The following is a 13,342-nucleotide window of genomic DNA, read 5'->3' on the forward strand; positions in this document are numbered from 1 at the left end:
CTGCGACCCCATGGACTGCAGCCTGCCAGGCTCCTCTGTCCATGGGATTCTCCAGGCAAGAATGCTGGAGCGGGTTGCCATGCCCTCCTCCAGGGGATCTTCCTGACCCAGGGATTGAACCCACGTCTTTATGTCTCCTGCATTGGCAGTCGGGTTCTTTACCGCTGGCATCACCTGGGAAGCCTTTTCTTCCCATACAGTTCCCTCCCCAGGAAAAATACCAATACCAAGATGATAACATTTTTACCTGAGTACAGTGCAGTGCTAACATTCTATAACTAACATTCCATCATTCCAACATCCTATGGTATGGCCTGAGATTATGTAAATCCTCACTGACCCCAGACTCAGACCATGTAATAGAAGCTTCATCCACCCACCCCCCAAAAAAGAGGACTTGTGTCAGTACAGCTGGACACCCTGACCACACTGAGTCAAGAGAGCCTCCAGGTTCCTGAGGCAAACACAGCATTTTAACTCAAGCCATTGTCATGCACAGGTTTGCTAGGGAAGCAAATCAAGACACTGTGCAGCGAAAAGCCAAGAAAAGATCCTGACAATACAGACATCCCAGTATTAAGTGGGTAACTGAAGCCCAGTTCTGCCCCTGCCTGTCCCGGCCAGGGGTTGGTTTTTCACCTCTTTCTAGGAGTTCTAGAACCCATACATTCCTACCTTTGCCTAAAGTGCATCTGGCTGGTCTTCTAGCCCTCACCAACCACATCACCCTGCCTCGCTGCTGTCGGAACAGCACTGTCTTTCCCTTGGCAAACCCAGCCTCCTGCCTTCTCTCCTGCCTTCCTTCCTTCCCTTCCTCCTAAGGACACTCCCCACCAAAGGCACTAAAACAAGAATTCTCATCTTAGGCCCTCTGACCTATGAGAGTGACCGCACATTATCATCCAAACTAGTATACACTTGAGAATGCAAGGGGTTCTATTTATATTAATAATCAGCCAGGTACTTCGCTGATGGTCCAGTGGCTAAGACTCTGGGCCCCCCATGCAGGAGGTCTGGGTTCAACCCCTGGTTGCGGAACTAGATCCCACATGCTGCAACTAAGAGTCAGCATGCTACAACTGAGGAGTCTATATGCCGCAATTAAGACCTGGCACAGCCGAATAAGTAAATATTTTCTTTAAATGATAATAATCAGGGAGGTTCAAGAAGGAGGGGACATATGTACCCTATGGCTGATTCATGTTGAGGTTTGACAGAAGACAACAAAATTCTGTAAAGCAATTATCCTTCAATTAAAAATAAATTAATAATAATAATAACAATCAGGGAATTCCTTGTGGTCCAGTGGCTAAGACTCGATGCTTCCAATGCACTGGCCTAGGTTCGATCCCTGGTGAGGGAACTGGATTCCACTAAGAGCATGCCACGACGAAGATCAAAGATCCTGTGTGCCATAACTAAGACCGGGTGCGACCAAATAAATAAGAATTTTTAAAATAATAATAATAAGCCATGGCAAAGGGCAGAAACCATGCCTGTCCTGCCCAAACCAGGACATGCGCTAACCGAGCAGGTACCTGGTTCCTTGCTTCTTGTTGCTGTCTAGTATCCCATGGTATATGCCCAGCACATTTTGTCTATTTGTTCCCCAGGGGCGCATACCTGGGCTCACTCTAACTTCCTGCTACTGCCAGGGGAAAAAAGAAAAACAAACAAATGAAAAAAAAAAAAAAACACTGCAGGAAAATTCTCAGACAAGTTCCCTAATAGAGCTAGGTGAGAACTTCTCTAGGATAATAGAACTGAAAACAGCCACATGAGCAGTTTGGGCCTCCAAGAAGATCTTCGCAAATGAGGATTCCGGCCTTACTGTAAGGAGGTATAGGGGCACAGAAAATGCTTCTCCCTGTTTCTGTTATCTTAGTAAAACTCCGGTGGCACTTACTCCTGGCTCTGTGCTGCTAGAAGTAACAGGAGTTCCCTGAGGTTCTCTGAGGAAATCACGTGTGACTCAAGCTTTGAGGGATGCACAGGGGTTAAGCAGGGTTGAGGGGAAAGATAAAGTAGGTTAGGTGGAGGGAACAATATACTCATTCATTCGCGTACAAATATTTATTGAGCACATATATTTAAAGGTCCTGTGACCTCAGCAGATAATATAACAGTAAACATTTACACAGAGTTACACTGTTTTCCTGCCTGTTCTCTCCAGGATCAAGAGGACCGGATCACCTGGACTCCTGAGGCAGGAATATACCTCCTACAAATACAAGAGATCTCCTACACCAGCGTTTGTCACACAAAATGTGCGTTTGGCTCACCTGGAGATCTAGTAGATCTGGTGGAGCCTGAGAGTCTGCATTTCTTATAGCTTCCAGCCGATGCTGCTAGTCCAGGAATCACACCCTGATCAGCAAGGTCCGACTGAACCACAATACCATTATCACACCCAAATAATCCACATTCCAGTTTTCCCAAGCGTCTGAAAATTATCTTTACAGCCTTCTTGAAAATGCTGTGATCCCAGGTCCAATAAAGGAGGATACATCACATTTGCTTTTTACCTCTCTTCGGCCTCTGTTCATCTACACCGTGATTCTTTTTTCTTTTACAGCACTGGCATTTTGAAGACTTCTGAATGTGCCACAGTCTGACATCTTCAGATTTTTCCTGATGTTTCCTCATCAGTAGCTACAGATAAAACGTGTTTGGCAAGAAGACTGCTCGGGTGATGTGTCCCCCACATTGCATCACATCTAAGTCCTTTTGTCCCATCCCATCCGGTAATGGCTAAGTTTGATCATTTGGATAAGGGAGTGTCCAGCAGATCACTCCACTATAAAGGCAAGTTTTTCCTTTTATAAATAACAAGTCATCTGTTATTGTGTGACTATCTTATGCCTTAAAAACCTTTCTCCCACAGCTTAGCATCCAATAATGATCCTTGCTTAGTATTTTCAAAATTATTTAAGCATATAATAGTGTGTGCAAGTGTGTGTGTGTGAGAGAGAGAGAGCATGTATGAGAAAAAAACTGGAAAACCTGAAATCCGTTCACAGTGACCAAACACAGTAATAAGTGAAAGGGAAGGGAGTAGGATCTACATCTTTCTTTGGAGCAAGTGTTTGGTAATTTACCTATTCCAGGGTAACTAGACAGGCTCTGTTCTTGACCTTGGCTCAGATCTCCTCTGGGAAAGTAACACCATACAGGAGGTTCCAGCAGATAAAGCCTCAGGGCACCACCCCTCTCCTCAAGATTGTCTTATCCCTGTCTCCAGAGACTATCAAGACAGGCTAGCTCCAAGCCAGAAATCCAACCCTTCAGAAGCCTTGACAGGAGCTTTCTGAACTTGAGTTGACCCCTCAGTTCCCTGGGTCATATTCACAGTCTCCCACGAGCGTAAAGGTAGATGGCCAGATCTGCCCCGGGCCAAACTAAATCAAGTGCTCAGCCTAGCACGAAGCGAGAGTGTCTCTGATTTCCAATTGTACGCTCTCAGATGAAGAGCCTGGAGCCATGAGGCCCAGCTGCTAGGCAAATCCTGTGGCCTGAATTATTAATGGATGAATTCATCAGGCACACTGCCTTCACCCATCCACTCAGGTCATGTCCAGCTTCTGAAAAACAGAGCCTGAAACTGTACACCATCTGCCCAGAACTAAGTCACTCTGGGAAAAACTCCTTAGCCTTCTTTGTAGCTGAAATGTTAGAAAAATCAGAGACTTTGGGGCCCTACAGACCAGACTTCAAGTCTCTCCTCTTCCTCTGCTGAACTGTGTGACCTGGCTGGCTAGTTTACCTCTGTGAGCCTGCTTTATCATCTGCAAAATAGGACTAATAGTATCTCAGCAGTGTTACTGAGATCAAACAAAACACTCTTAAAGTTACTAGTACAGTGTACTGTACTAGTTAGGCACTAATTAGGCAAACAACTCTATTATTCAGTTTTTTAAATCTGACTCCTTGCCTTTGTCTCCTCTCACTATGAACCCTATACTCCAACCCCACCTCACCACCTGTCCAGCTTCGACCCAGGCTGTGTGATTTTTACGCTATCTGTATCACTAATCAACTTACTGCTCTAAATCTACTATTTTTGCCAGCTCTGTGATAATGGAGCTGGACCCTGTCGATATTTCTCCCTTCCCAGCTGACATATGTTAAGTCTTTTCGGTAGAATGTACTAGAGGAATACTGGAGGAGAATAGATCTTCCCTTCCTGGCTCGAGGTTGGCTCACTTCCTGGGTTCCTGGAGAGCATGCTCTTTTCCCACTGCTTGGTCCAGAGTTTCTCCAGTGCTTGGTGCCTGCAGGGTACAGACTTCTTCAGTTTATTTCTTCAGTTTTCTTCAGTTTATCTACTTTCTCCAGTGCTTAACTAGGGCATCAGAAGCAGAGCCAGGAACCCCAGACAGTCCAGGCATGCACCCAAGCCCAAGTCACTCCTCCCCACACCCTCTCCTCACCCCTGAACACACTTGACACTGGGACCCCCACAGGCCTGGCCATCAGCAAAGCCAGCCTCCTGACCTTTGTCCCCTGGAACCGGCTAGAACCACTCTGGCCCAAGCCATATACAAATATTCACTAGATTCCTAAAGAGAGAGGTCTCTCTAAATTATCAATCGCTCTTAACATGCTGCTGCTGCTGCTAAGTCGCTTCTGTCGTGTCCGACTCTGTGCGACCCCATAGACGGCAGCTCATCAGGCTCCACCGTCCCTGGGATTCTCCAGGCAAGAACACTGGAGTGGGTTGCCATTTCCTTCTCCATCTTAACATGCTATGTAACATATAACTACACAGTTATATCGATTTTGTTTTATTTTTATTCATTTTATTTCTTGTCCTCCCAACACCCCCTCCCATCACACTAAAAATGCAAGCTTCATGAGAGCAGGGACTGACTTTTGCCTATTTTGTTCCCTTCTGTGTCTCCAGAGCCTAGGACAGTGCCTGTAATATAATGGGATACTCAGTGTTTAAGGAATGAGGGGATGATTAAATATTGGATGAATGCATGCATGTGTAAACAAATTGTTCAGTTCAGTTCAGTCGCTCAGTCGTGTCCAACTCATTGCGACCCCATGAATCGCAGCACACCAGGCCTCCCTGTCCATCACCAACTCCCAGAGTTCACTCAGATTCACGTCCATCAAGTCCGTAATGCCATCCAGCCATCTCATCCTCTGTCGCCCCCTTCTCCTCCTACCCCCAATCCCTCCCAGCATGAGAGTCTTTTCCAATGAGTCAACTCTTTGCATGAGGTGGCCAAAGTACTGGAGTTTCAGCTTTAGCATCATTCCCTCCAAAGAAATCCCAGGGCTGATCTCCTTCAGAATGGACTGGTTGGATCTCCTTGCTGTCCAAGGGACTCTCAAGAGTCTTCTCCAACACCACAGTTCAAAACCGTCAATTCTTCGGCGCTCAACTTTCTTCACAGTCCAACTCTCACGTCCATACATGACCACTGCAAAAACCATAGCCTTTGACTAGACGGACCTTTGTTGGCAAAGTAATGTCTCTGCTTTTGAATATGCAATCTAGGTTGGTCATAACTTTTCTTCCAAGGAGTGAGCATCTTTTAATTTCATGGCTGCAGTCACCATCTGCAGTGATTTTGGAGCCCAAACAAATAAAGTCTGACACTGTTTCCACTGTTTCCCCATCTATTTCCCATGAAGTGATGGGACCAGATACCATGATCTTCGTTTTCTGAATGCTGAGCTTTAAGCCAACTTTTTCACTCTCCTCTTTCACTTTTATCAAGAGGCTTTTTAGTTCCTCTTCACTTTCTTATTAGGAATTTCGGGGACTTGGACATCCCGGGATTAAGGAGATTGAGTGGGAATGGGGAATAGGGTCCTCAGGTCTCCCTCGGAGTGGATGCCCCCTGCAGTGGTCCAGAGCTCCTTTCCCTACCCCCAGCATGTTGCTTAGCAACAGGCCTCCTGGCCCTCCGCCTCCGCTAGAGGGCGCGCGGGCGTGGAGACATGAACGCGCACGCGTGCGCGGCGCGGGCCGGCGAGGGAGGCACGTCACTTCCTGTTTCTTTAGGAGAACGTGGCTTTCCCCACAGCGCCGGATCTTTCTCTCTGCGTCTCCGCTGCAGCGGCCGGAGCTGGAGTCGGACTCCGAGCGCAGCTTCGCCATGGACTCGGCCGTCAGCGACCCGCATAACGGCAGCGCCGAGGCAGGCGGCTCAACCAACGGCACGACGCGACCCCCTTCCACGCCAGAAGGCATCGCGCTGGCCTACGGCAGCCTCTTGCTCATGGCGCTACTGCCCATCTTCTTCGGCGCCCTGCGTTCCGTGCGCTGTGCCCGCGGCAAGGTAGGGTCCGCGGCAAAACCGGGCGCTGTCCACCTCCCACCCTGACACGGCTGACACGGACCCTCCCCCTACCCCCGCCTTAGACGGGACAGACACCTCCTCTGTCAGGACACTGACCCTTGCCAATATCGCCCACCACTGCTTCCCCACCCCAGGTCCACATCCCGGGGCTGACCTTAGGTGCCTTAGGATGTGGGCACCCATCCGCGAACCAGGTGCCCGAACTGACCCCTTCCTCAAATAGGGACTGGCTTCCATCCCCGTTCGCACCTTGACGCGTCCCTCCCTCTGTGCGTCGTGCTGGAAGCACTGTTAGCAGACCCTCACACTATAATTCGAGCACTGTTTTGAGCCTGCTGGTCCCGGCCAGACCACCTTCACCCTCGGCTGTCGCTGCACATTCCACCTGGGACACTCGCCGCATCCCAGGCTCTGGGTCAGCATCCCTCTGCACCTGCTGGGGCGCTGGTCCTCACATCTGAATGGTACAGTCTCTTCTTCCTCACCGTACCCCCCTCCCCGGGTAAGTTCTGGAACCCAGTTTCATCCCTAGGCTCTCACACCTGTCTGGCTGGGATCTGTGACCCACAGAGTACAGATCAGGCCCTTGCCCCACCTCAAAAACAAAAAAAGTAACACAGAAATATTAACTCCTAGAACCCCTAGCTCAGGCCCCAGTTTTTTTGTATCACTTTCTGGAACCAGTTCCAGTCAGCCAGCCAGCTCCTCAAAACTTGGCACTTTGGTGCCTCTCTATTTTAACCATAGACCCCAAGTCTGCTGGTTTCCTCTTCCTTGCGTAACACTCAAGCTTGGACCTATCCTAGCCTGAGCCCAGACCCTATTCCTAACCCTGTTCCCACCCCAGACCCTGACCCTACCTCAGAGTAGCTCCTCTCTTCATGCCCCTTAAGACAGTCCTTCCACCAAATTGGAGTAACTCAGCTGAGTTAGTGAGCTGCCGTTGGCCTCTCTTGTAAGACTGGGCCAGGCTCCATCCCTGGTCTTCAACATCTGTCCTGTTGTATACCTAAGAGGATCCCAGGGCTTTCCACCTCCAGACTTCCTTCCTCCCACCCTCCCTCTCTATAGGAAGCTCTCTCTAGCCTTTTGCACCAATGGCTTCTCGCTTCCTGTAGGCCTGTCAGTCGTCCTCCACCAGTTCCTGATCTGCCGCTCCCTGCTGCTCCTCCCCCACCCAAACCTGAAGTTGAACCTTAGCGGAAGCTCTCTTACCCAAGGAGGGCAGATCCACAAAACAGCTGCTGCTTTTGAAACTGCTCAAACCCGGGTTCTCGAAACATTACCCAACTTGAGCAGTGGCTGGGGCCTGCCACCTTTCTTTCCCAAGATCGGAGAACTTTCTGCTGGTTCCCTCTAGCTCAGATGCAGAGGGGATTGGTCAGGCATGGCTTAGATGGCCCCATCTGCCTTACTGTTCTGCCTCATTTAAGCAGTGTTCAGGTAGCCTCCCTGTCGTGCCATACACGCAAACACTTGGTGCAGGGAGAAATTCTGAAATAGATCAGGACAAAGGAACTGAAGGGCAGCATGGAATGAGCTAGGCACTTGATGTGAGGGGCTCCCCAAACTTGAGTAATTCTCCATAGCACCTTCTACACATGGATTACTAATCTCTTTAGAAAACATCTTCCAAACAACAGAATTTCCTGAACCTCCACTGTTGTCCAGGACAGAGGGATGCTGCAAAGATGAGTGGGTCAGAGCCCTATCACCAAGGAGTTTAGGTGTCTGGATGAGCGGGGAATAACTAGATCTGAGACTGTAATACAAGTAGTGCTGCAGGGTTTAGGGAGAAGATTGAGCACGCCTGGGGCTGGGCAGGGCAGCTTTGTGCTGGAGGTGGACTCGAGCCTTCATGTAGAGGTTGAATTTCAGCCAGAAGACATTCGAAGCAAAGGAAACTAGGGAAGTAGCTGACGGCAGTTTAGGAGTTGGTGGGAGGTCTGGAGTGGCTGGAGCAGAGGGTAAGAATGGGAGAGAGCTTTAGATCTAAATACCTCTCCCCAGCATCTCCTGAGAGACAAGGGGACTGGAAAACTGTATGGAGTTGCAAACAGCTTGACCATTAGTAGCCTCCAACCACCAGGGTATCCTAAAGCTTACAAGCCTTCACTCTGGTTCTCCCAGGTACTGACTGAGGCAGGCAGAGCCAGTTTTATTATCACCATTGTATAGAGAAACTGGGAAGCAAAGAAATGATTTCTCTGCCAGTTAGGGGCAGAACCAGCTGTTCCTACTCCTGGGCTCTCTCCTGGATGCAGTTGCCTGCATCATACAAGTGGCATTTTGGCCTGGGGAGAGGAGAGGCTAAATGACTCCCATTTTCTGCCCTGAGTCATGTTTCTGTGATCATTTGGCAAGGGGAGAACAGTTAGCTTGGGGGCCGAGGAATTTTGATTTCCCACTAGTGTTGGACCCCCACAGCCCGCTGAGAGAGGGCATGTGAGGACAAAATTCTCCCTGGAGCCAAGTTGTCCGTGACAGACAGAGTGAGTTGTGAAATCATGGGAGGAGAAGGTGAAGCGTCCAGGAGTGTGCTGGGAGGAAGTAGCCGTGGGCGGAGCCATGCGAGAGCAATGCCTGTCCCTGTCTGAGACCTGTGGTGCCAAAAGGGACAGCTACTCGTCAGATCGATTCAAAGGCCTTTGGCTGGTAACTCAGAGGAGCCCCCCAGCCAGCTGGACTGGTCTCCTGCTTTGTGCCAGGCCCTGGCTGGCTACCAGGAGTGCCAGATGAAGAGGCCAAGCCTTGCCCTCACAGAACTCAGTCCCCAACGAGAGATAGCTGTGTGACCAGCCGCATGCTCAAGGAGGCTGCTGTGATCTTTGCCAGGGTGGGCAAGAACTCAGCAGGCGGGGCAGGAGAGGGAGATGTGGGACCACAGGTGTGTTCTGGGAGGCGGTGAGCAGTTTGATGCGAGTCCAGCACAGGTGCTGGGGTGAGGTAACAAGATGCTCCAGGAACCTGCAGCCTTTCTGAGGTACGGAATCCCGAAGGCAGCGCAGCAGCCAATCTTCATAGCCACTACATGTTTTGTGTTTGTAAAAGTTCAGGCAACACAGAAGCATGAAGGAAATCCCCGCCCCATACCACTTCCTTGGAAGTGACCCTGGTAGCTGTTTGGTGCTCATCCTTTCCCACCTTTTTCTGCATGTATACAGACATGTACGTGCCCGTGTGTGTATACGTATGTAAGTTTATTTTTATAAAAATGGGATTTTGCAGTACATACTGCTCTGAAACCTGATTCTTCTTTTTTTTTTTTTTCCCAATGCAGCAGTATGTCTTGGTCATTCTCCTGTGTCAGTACATGTAGACCTATCTTGTTTTATGGTGGGGAGGGTAGGTTAGACACACCCATGGTATAGAATTCCAGAAGGACTGAGCAAAGTCTCCCTCCCAGCCCAGCTGCCCAGTTTCCCTCCCCAGGGGCATCCTCTACTGCCTCTTTCTTGGGTATCCATCAAGAGGTGTATGTGCCTTTGCAAGTAAATAAGCACACGCTTCCCCCACCTTAGCTCTATAACTGTTGCACTTTGTTCGTTCTGTAGTTTAGTCGCTCAGTGGTGTCTGACTCTTTGAGGCCCAGTGGACTGTGGCCCACCAGGCTTCTCTGTCCGTTGGATTTTCCAGGCAAGAATATTGGAGTGGGTTGCCATTTCCTTTTCCAGGGAATCTTCCCAACCTGGGGATCGAACCCATGGCTCCTGGTGCGTCTCCTACGTTCCACGCAGATTTGTTACTGGGGAAGCCCGCATTTCGTTGTAGACACACTCTTGTTTGCACCTTGCTGTCTCCACCACTTACATGCTTCAGATCTAACACACCAGTACGCATGGAGAAGCTCTGTTCTTTGATAGCTGTATGGTGTCCCCCTGTACCCACAGCCGTGATTCTCAAAGTGTGATCCCTGTACCAGCAGCATCAGCATCACCTGGAAACTTGTTAGAAACACATGTCTGTTCACAGGCCCTACTGCCAGTTCTGACGTGCTCAAGTGTGAGGACGCCTGATTTGGAGTCCTCCACTGGTCAGTCAGTTTGTGTCAGTCTTCTGCTGTCATAAGCCATGCTGAAATTAATCTCATTATACATTTGTTACTTCACATTGCTCTGTGTATTTGTAGGATAAATTCCTTGAAATCGATTAGCTGGGTCAGAGGCTCTGTGCATGTTTAATTTAGATGGATTTCATCAAATTGTCTAGGGCAGAGGTGGTACCAGTTGATACTCCCGCCAGCAGTGACCTTGACTCTCATTTAATGGTTGCTTGGTAGCCCATTACCAGAGGTTTCTGAGCTGTTGTGCGATGCGATCAGGTCCTTCAGAAAGAGCTCCTGATAGAGGAGGGGGCAGGCGGGAAGGGGGCTGGTGAGGTGGTGCTCATGGAGCCTGCAGTGGAGGGTGAAGGCCTGGGGTGGGTGTAGTTTGGGAAAGGCACACACAGTGAGGAGAGGAGACCGGGGGCGCCAGAATGGCCCATGAGTCCCAGATCCTTTGTAGGGCATGGCCGGGAAGCAGAACTCCCAGAGCTCCAGCAGAGCCAACGACTTCAGCGAAGTTGGCATCCTTCTTCCTTTGCTGCTCTTGCTTCCGCCCTGATAACCAAGCATCCAGAGTGTCACTGGAAGCTGAATTTATTTCTGCTGTTTGTGTCAGCTCCCAGCCACTCAAACCCACCCCAGGAGCCATTGCATTTGCATACGAACGTCTAGTTTAAAAATCTAAATTGAATCTGTGGAGAATCCGGCCAACTTCTAGTATTTTTGTAACTACAGAGATTCTGTTGCTGCCAGGATTCTGTTCCTCAGAAAGGTCACAGGCCCCCTGAGCATTTTGACATAACTTTCCAGCAGAAATTTCCAGATAGGAAAGGCAGAGGACTTCTAGGGGGTGATAGCCAAGAATTTGGACTGTGGAACCAGACTGCCTCAGCATACCTTCTGGCTCTGCCTCTTGGCCAGCTGTGTGACCTTAAAGCGAGTTACATCATCTCTCTGAGCCTCGGTTTCCTTATCTGTAAAATGGAGGTATAAAAGTCCCTGCTGCCTGGGGTTATTGTGAGGATGAAATCATGTAAAGCACCTAGAATGCGTGGCACCTAGAAAGCCCTCAGTAAATGTTGTCCGTGTTACTGTCCTGGTCAGTCAGATTTCAAGTCTTCTGTGCTGACTCAACATTGCACATGGGGTGTTTCTAACAGTCACACACAGAAGACCAGATTTGACTGTGTGGTGGAGCATCTGTCCAGCCTGGTTTGCCATCAAATGATACTGAGCCTATTCCTACCCAGAATCCTGGGCTGAATTGAAGTGAATGTGTGGAAATGAGCAGGGATGCTGGTTTGCAGGTGATGCCAGAGGCTGTGGGTCCTTTCACACCACGTGCCCTGCATCTGCAGGTCCCTCTGCCTGTAAACGCTTCCCTTCCTTGTACGCAAAGCAGACTCCTCAACTCAGTCAGCATTTATCTGGCTCCTGCTGCATACCAGACCCTGTGCTTGGCCTTCACAGCTTTGCTTAAGTAATATCTGCTCTAACCACCTCTGACACTCCCTGCTTCCTCGAAGTAGTATCCTGTCCACTTTCACTTGACTCCCTTGTACATAATCATGATAGTTTGTACAACTTGTGGGAAACGCAAGCCACAACACTAAGTACTTCCAATGCAAAAATCACTGAATCCTGGCAACCCATTTTACAGCTGAGGAAATTGAGGATCTGAGAAAGAAAATGACTTGCCCAAGGTCCCGCCGCTGGGAAGAAGCAGAGCTGGCAGTGGGGCTGGGCCCGCTGACGTCAGAGCCCTCCCTCCACCACGGGGTACTCGTGCCACGTATCGCGGCAGTTCTACCACGGGTCACGCTACTCGGGGATATTCTGTTTACACGTCAAGGTCTTGGCCTACCTGCCTGTGAACACTTTAAGGTCGGGAGCTCATTTAGTTTTGTGCCCACCCTGCTGCTACACAGGAAATACAGTGACTCTATGGAGGTCCACTGAGAGGGCCATGAATTTGCCCACTCCCTACCACACAGTCGGAGAAGGCAATGGCACCCCACTCCAGTACTATTGCCTGGAAAATCCATGGATGGAGAAGCCTGGTAGGCTGCAGTCCATGGGGTCACTAAAGAGTTGGACACGACTGAGCGACTTCACTTTCACTTTTCTCTTTCATGCATTGGAGAAGGAAATGGCAACCCACTCCAGTATTCTTGCCTGGAGAATCCCAGGGACGGGGGAGCCTGGTGGGCTGCCATCTGTGGGGTCGCACAGAGTCAGACACGACTGAAGCAATTTAGCAGTACCACACAGTGCTGCCAAATGCAGAAATCAAGGACTGGGAGGAAGGAAGGAAGATGGGCCTGCCTCTCTATGTCATAATTGCTCATCTGCTCCTAGTGGAGCTGCCAGAGAGTGACTCACACAGCTACCTGGTCCTTCCAGAGGGAAGGATCTCCCTCAGCCCTGCCTAGGCTACAGGGCTATAATGCAGCCATGCCTATTTTGGGGTTTGGCTTAGGGCCTCCCCACTTGCCCCTCCCTGATAATCACAGCTCCTTAGACAGCCACAGTACTTTACAGTTTGCCAGGCTCTTTGACATCTCATTTGATTTAAGCCTCTTGGCCCTTTTAAGTGAAGTTGCTCAGTCATGTCTGACTCTTTGTGACCTCATGGACTGTAGCCCACCAGGCTCCTCCATCCATGGAATTACCAAGGCAAGAGTACTGGAGTGGGTTGCCATTTCCTTCTCCAGGGGATCTTCCCAACCTAGGGATCGAACCTGGATGTCCCACATTGCAGGCAGATGCTTTACGGTCTGAGCCACCAGGGAAAGCTATAGATATTGTCGTTCGGTTTGACAGATAAGTGAACTGAGGCTCAGAGAGCACACGATCTGCCTGAGTCACCCAGCAAGCCATTGTTAGAGCAGTCACTCTAGGTGCATCGTCGTGCCGTGACGGTCGCTGGGTCCTTGTGGACTGTGAGCATAGAAGTGGTCCTGAAAGCTTTTGACTTTTA

The 13,342-nt window shown here is 49.7% G+C and overlaps 1 protein-coding gene across 5 annotated transcripts in view; it reads left to right on the forward strand.

Annotated features, from left to right (window-relative positions):
• The first annotated feature begins 2,566 nt into the window (after nucleotides 1-2,566).
• The window catches only part of HM13 (histocompatibility minor 13), a 42,453-nt gene continuing 31,677 nt past the window's right edge, over nucleotides 2,567-13,342 (forward strand). For all 5 annotated transcript variants that reach the window (XR_011248229.1, XR_011248230.1, XM_069548260.1 and 2 more), the window contains exon 1: nucleotides 2,567-6,296. Coding sequence is in view for 3 of the 5 variants with exons in the window: in XM_069548260.1 (XP_069404361.1) it covers nucleotides 5,892-6,296 (405 nt within the window). In the remaining 2 variants the exon portion in view is untranslated. The remainder of the gene's footprint in view (nucleotides 6,297-13,342) is intronic.

The sequence above is a fragment of the Ovis canadensis genome, chromosome 13 (genome assembly GCF_042477335.2).
Source record: "Ovis canadensis isolate MfBH-ARS-UI-01 breed Bighorn chromosome 13, ARS-UI_OviCan_v2, whole genome shotgun sequence".
NCBI lineage: Eukaryota > Metazoa > Chordata > Mammalia > Artiodactyla > Bovidae > Ovis > Ovis canadensis.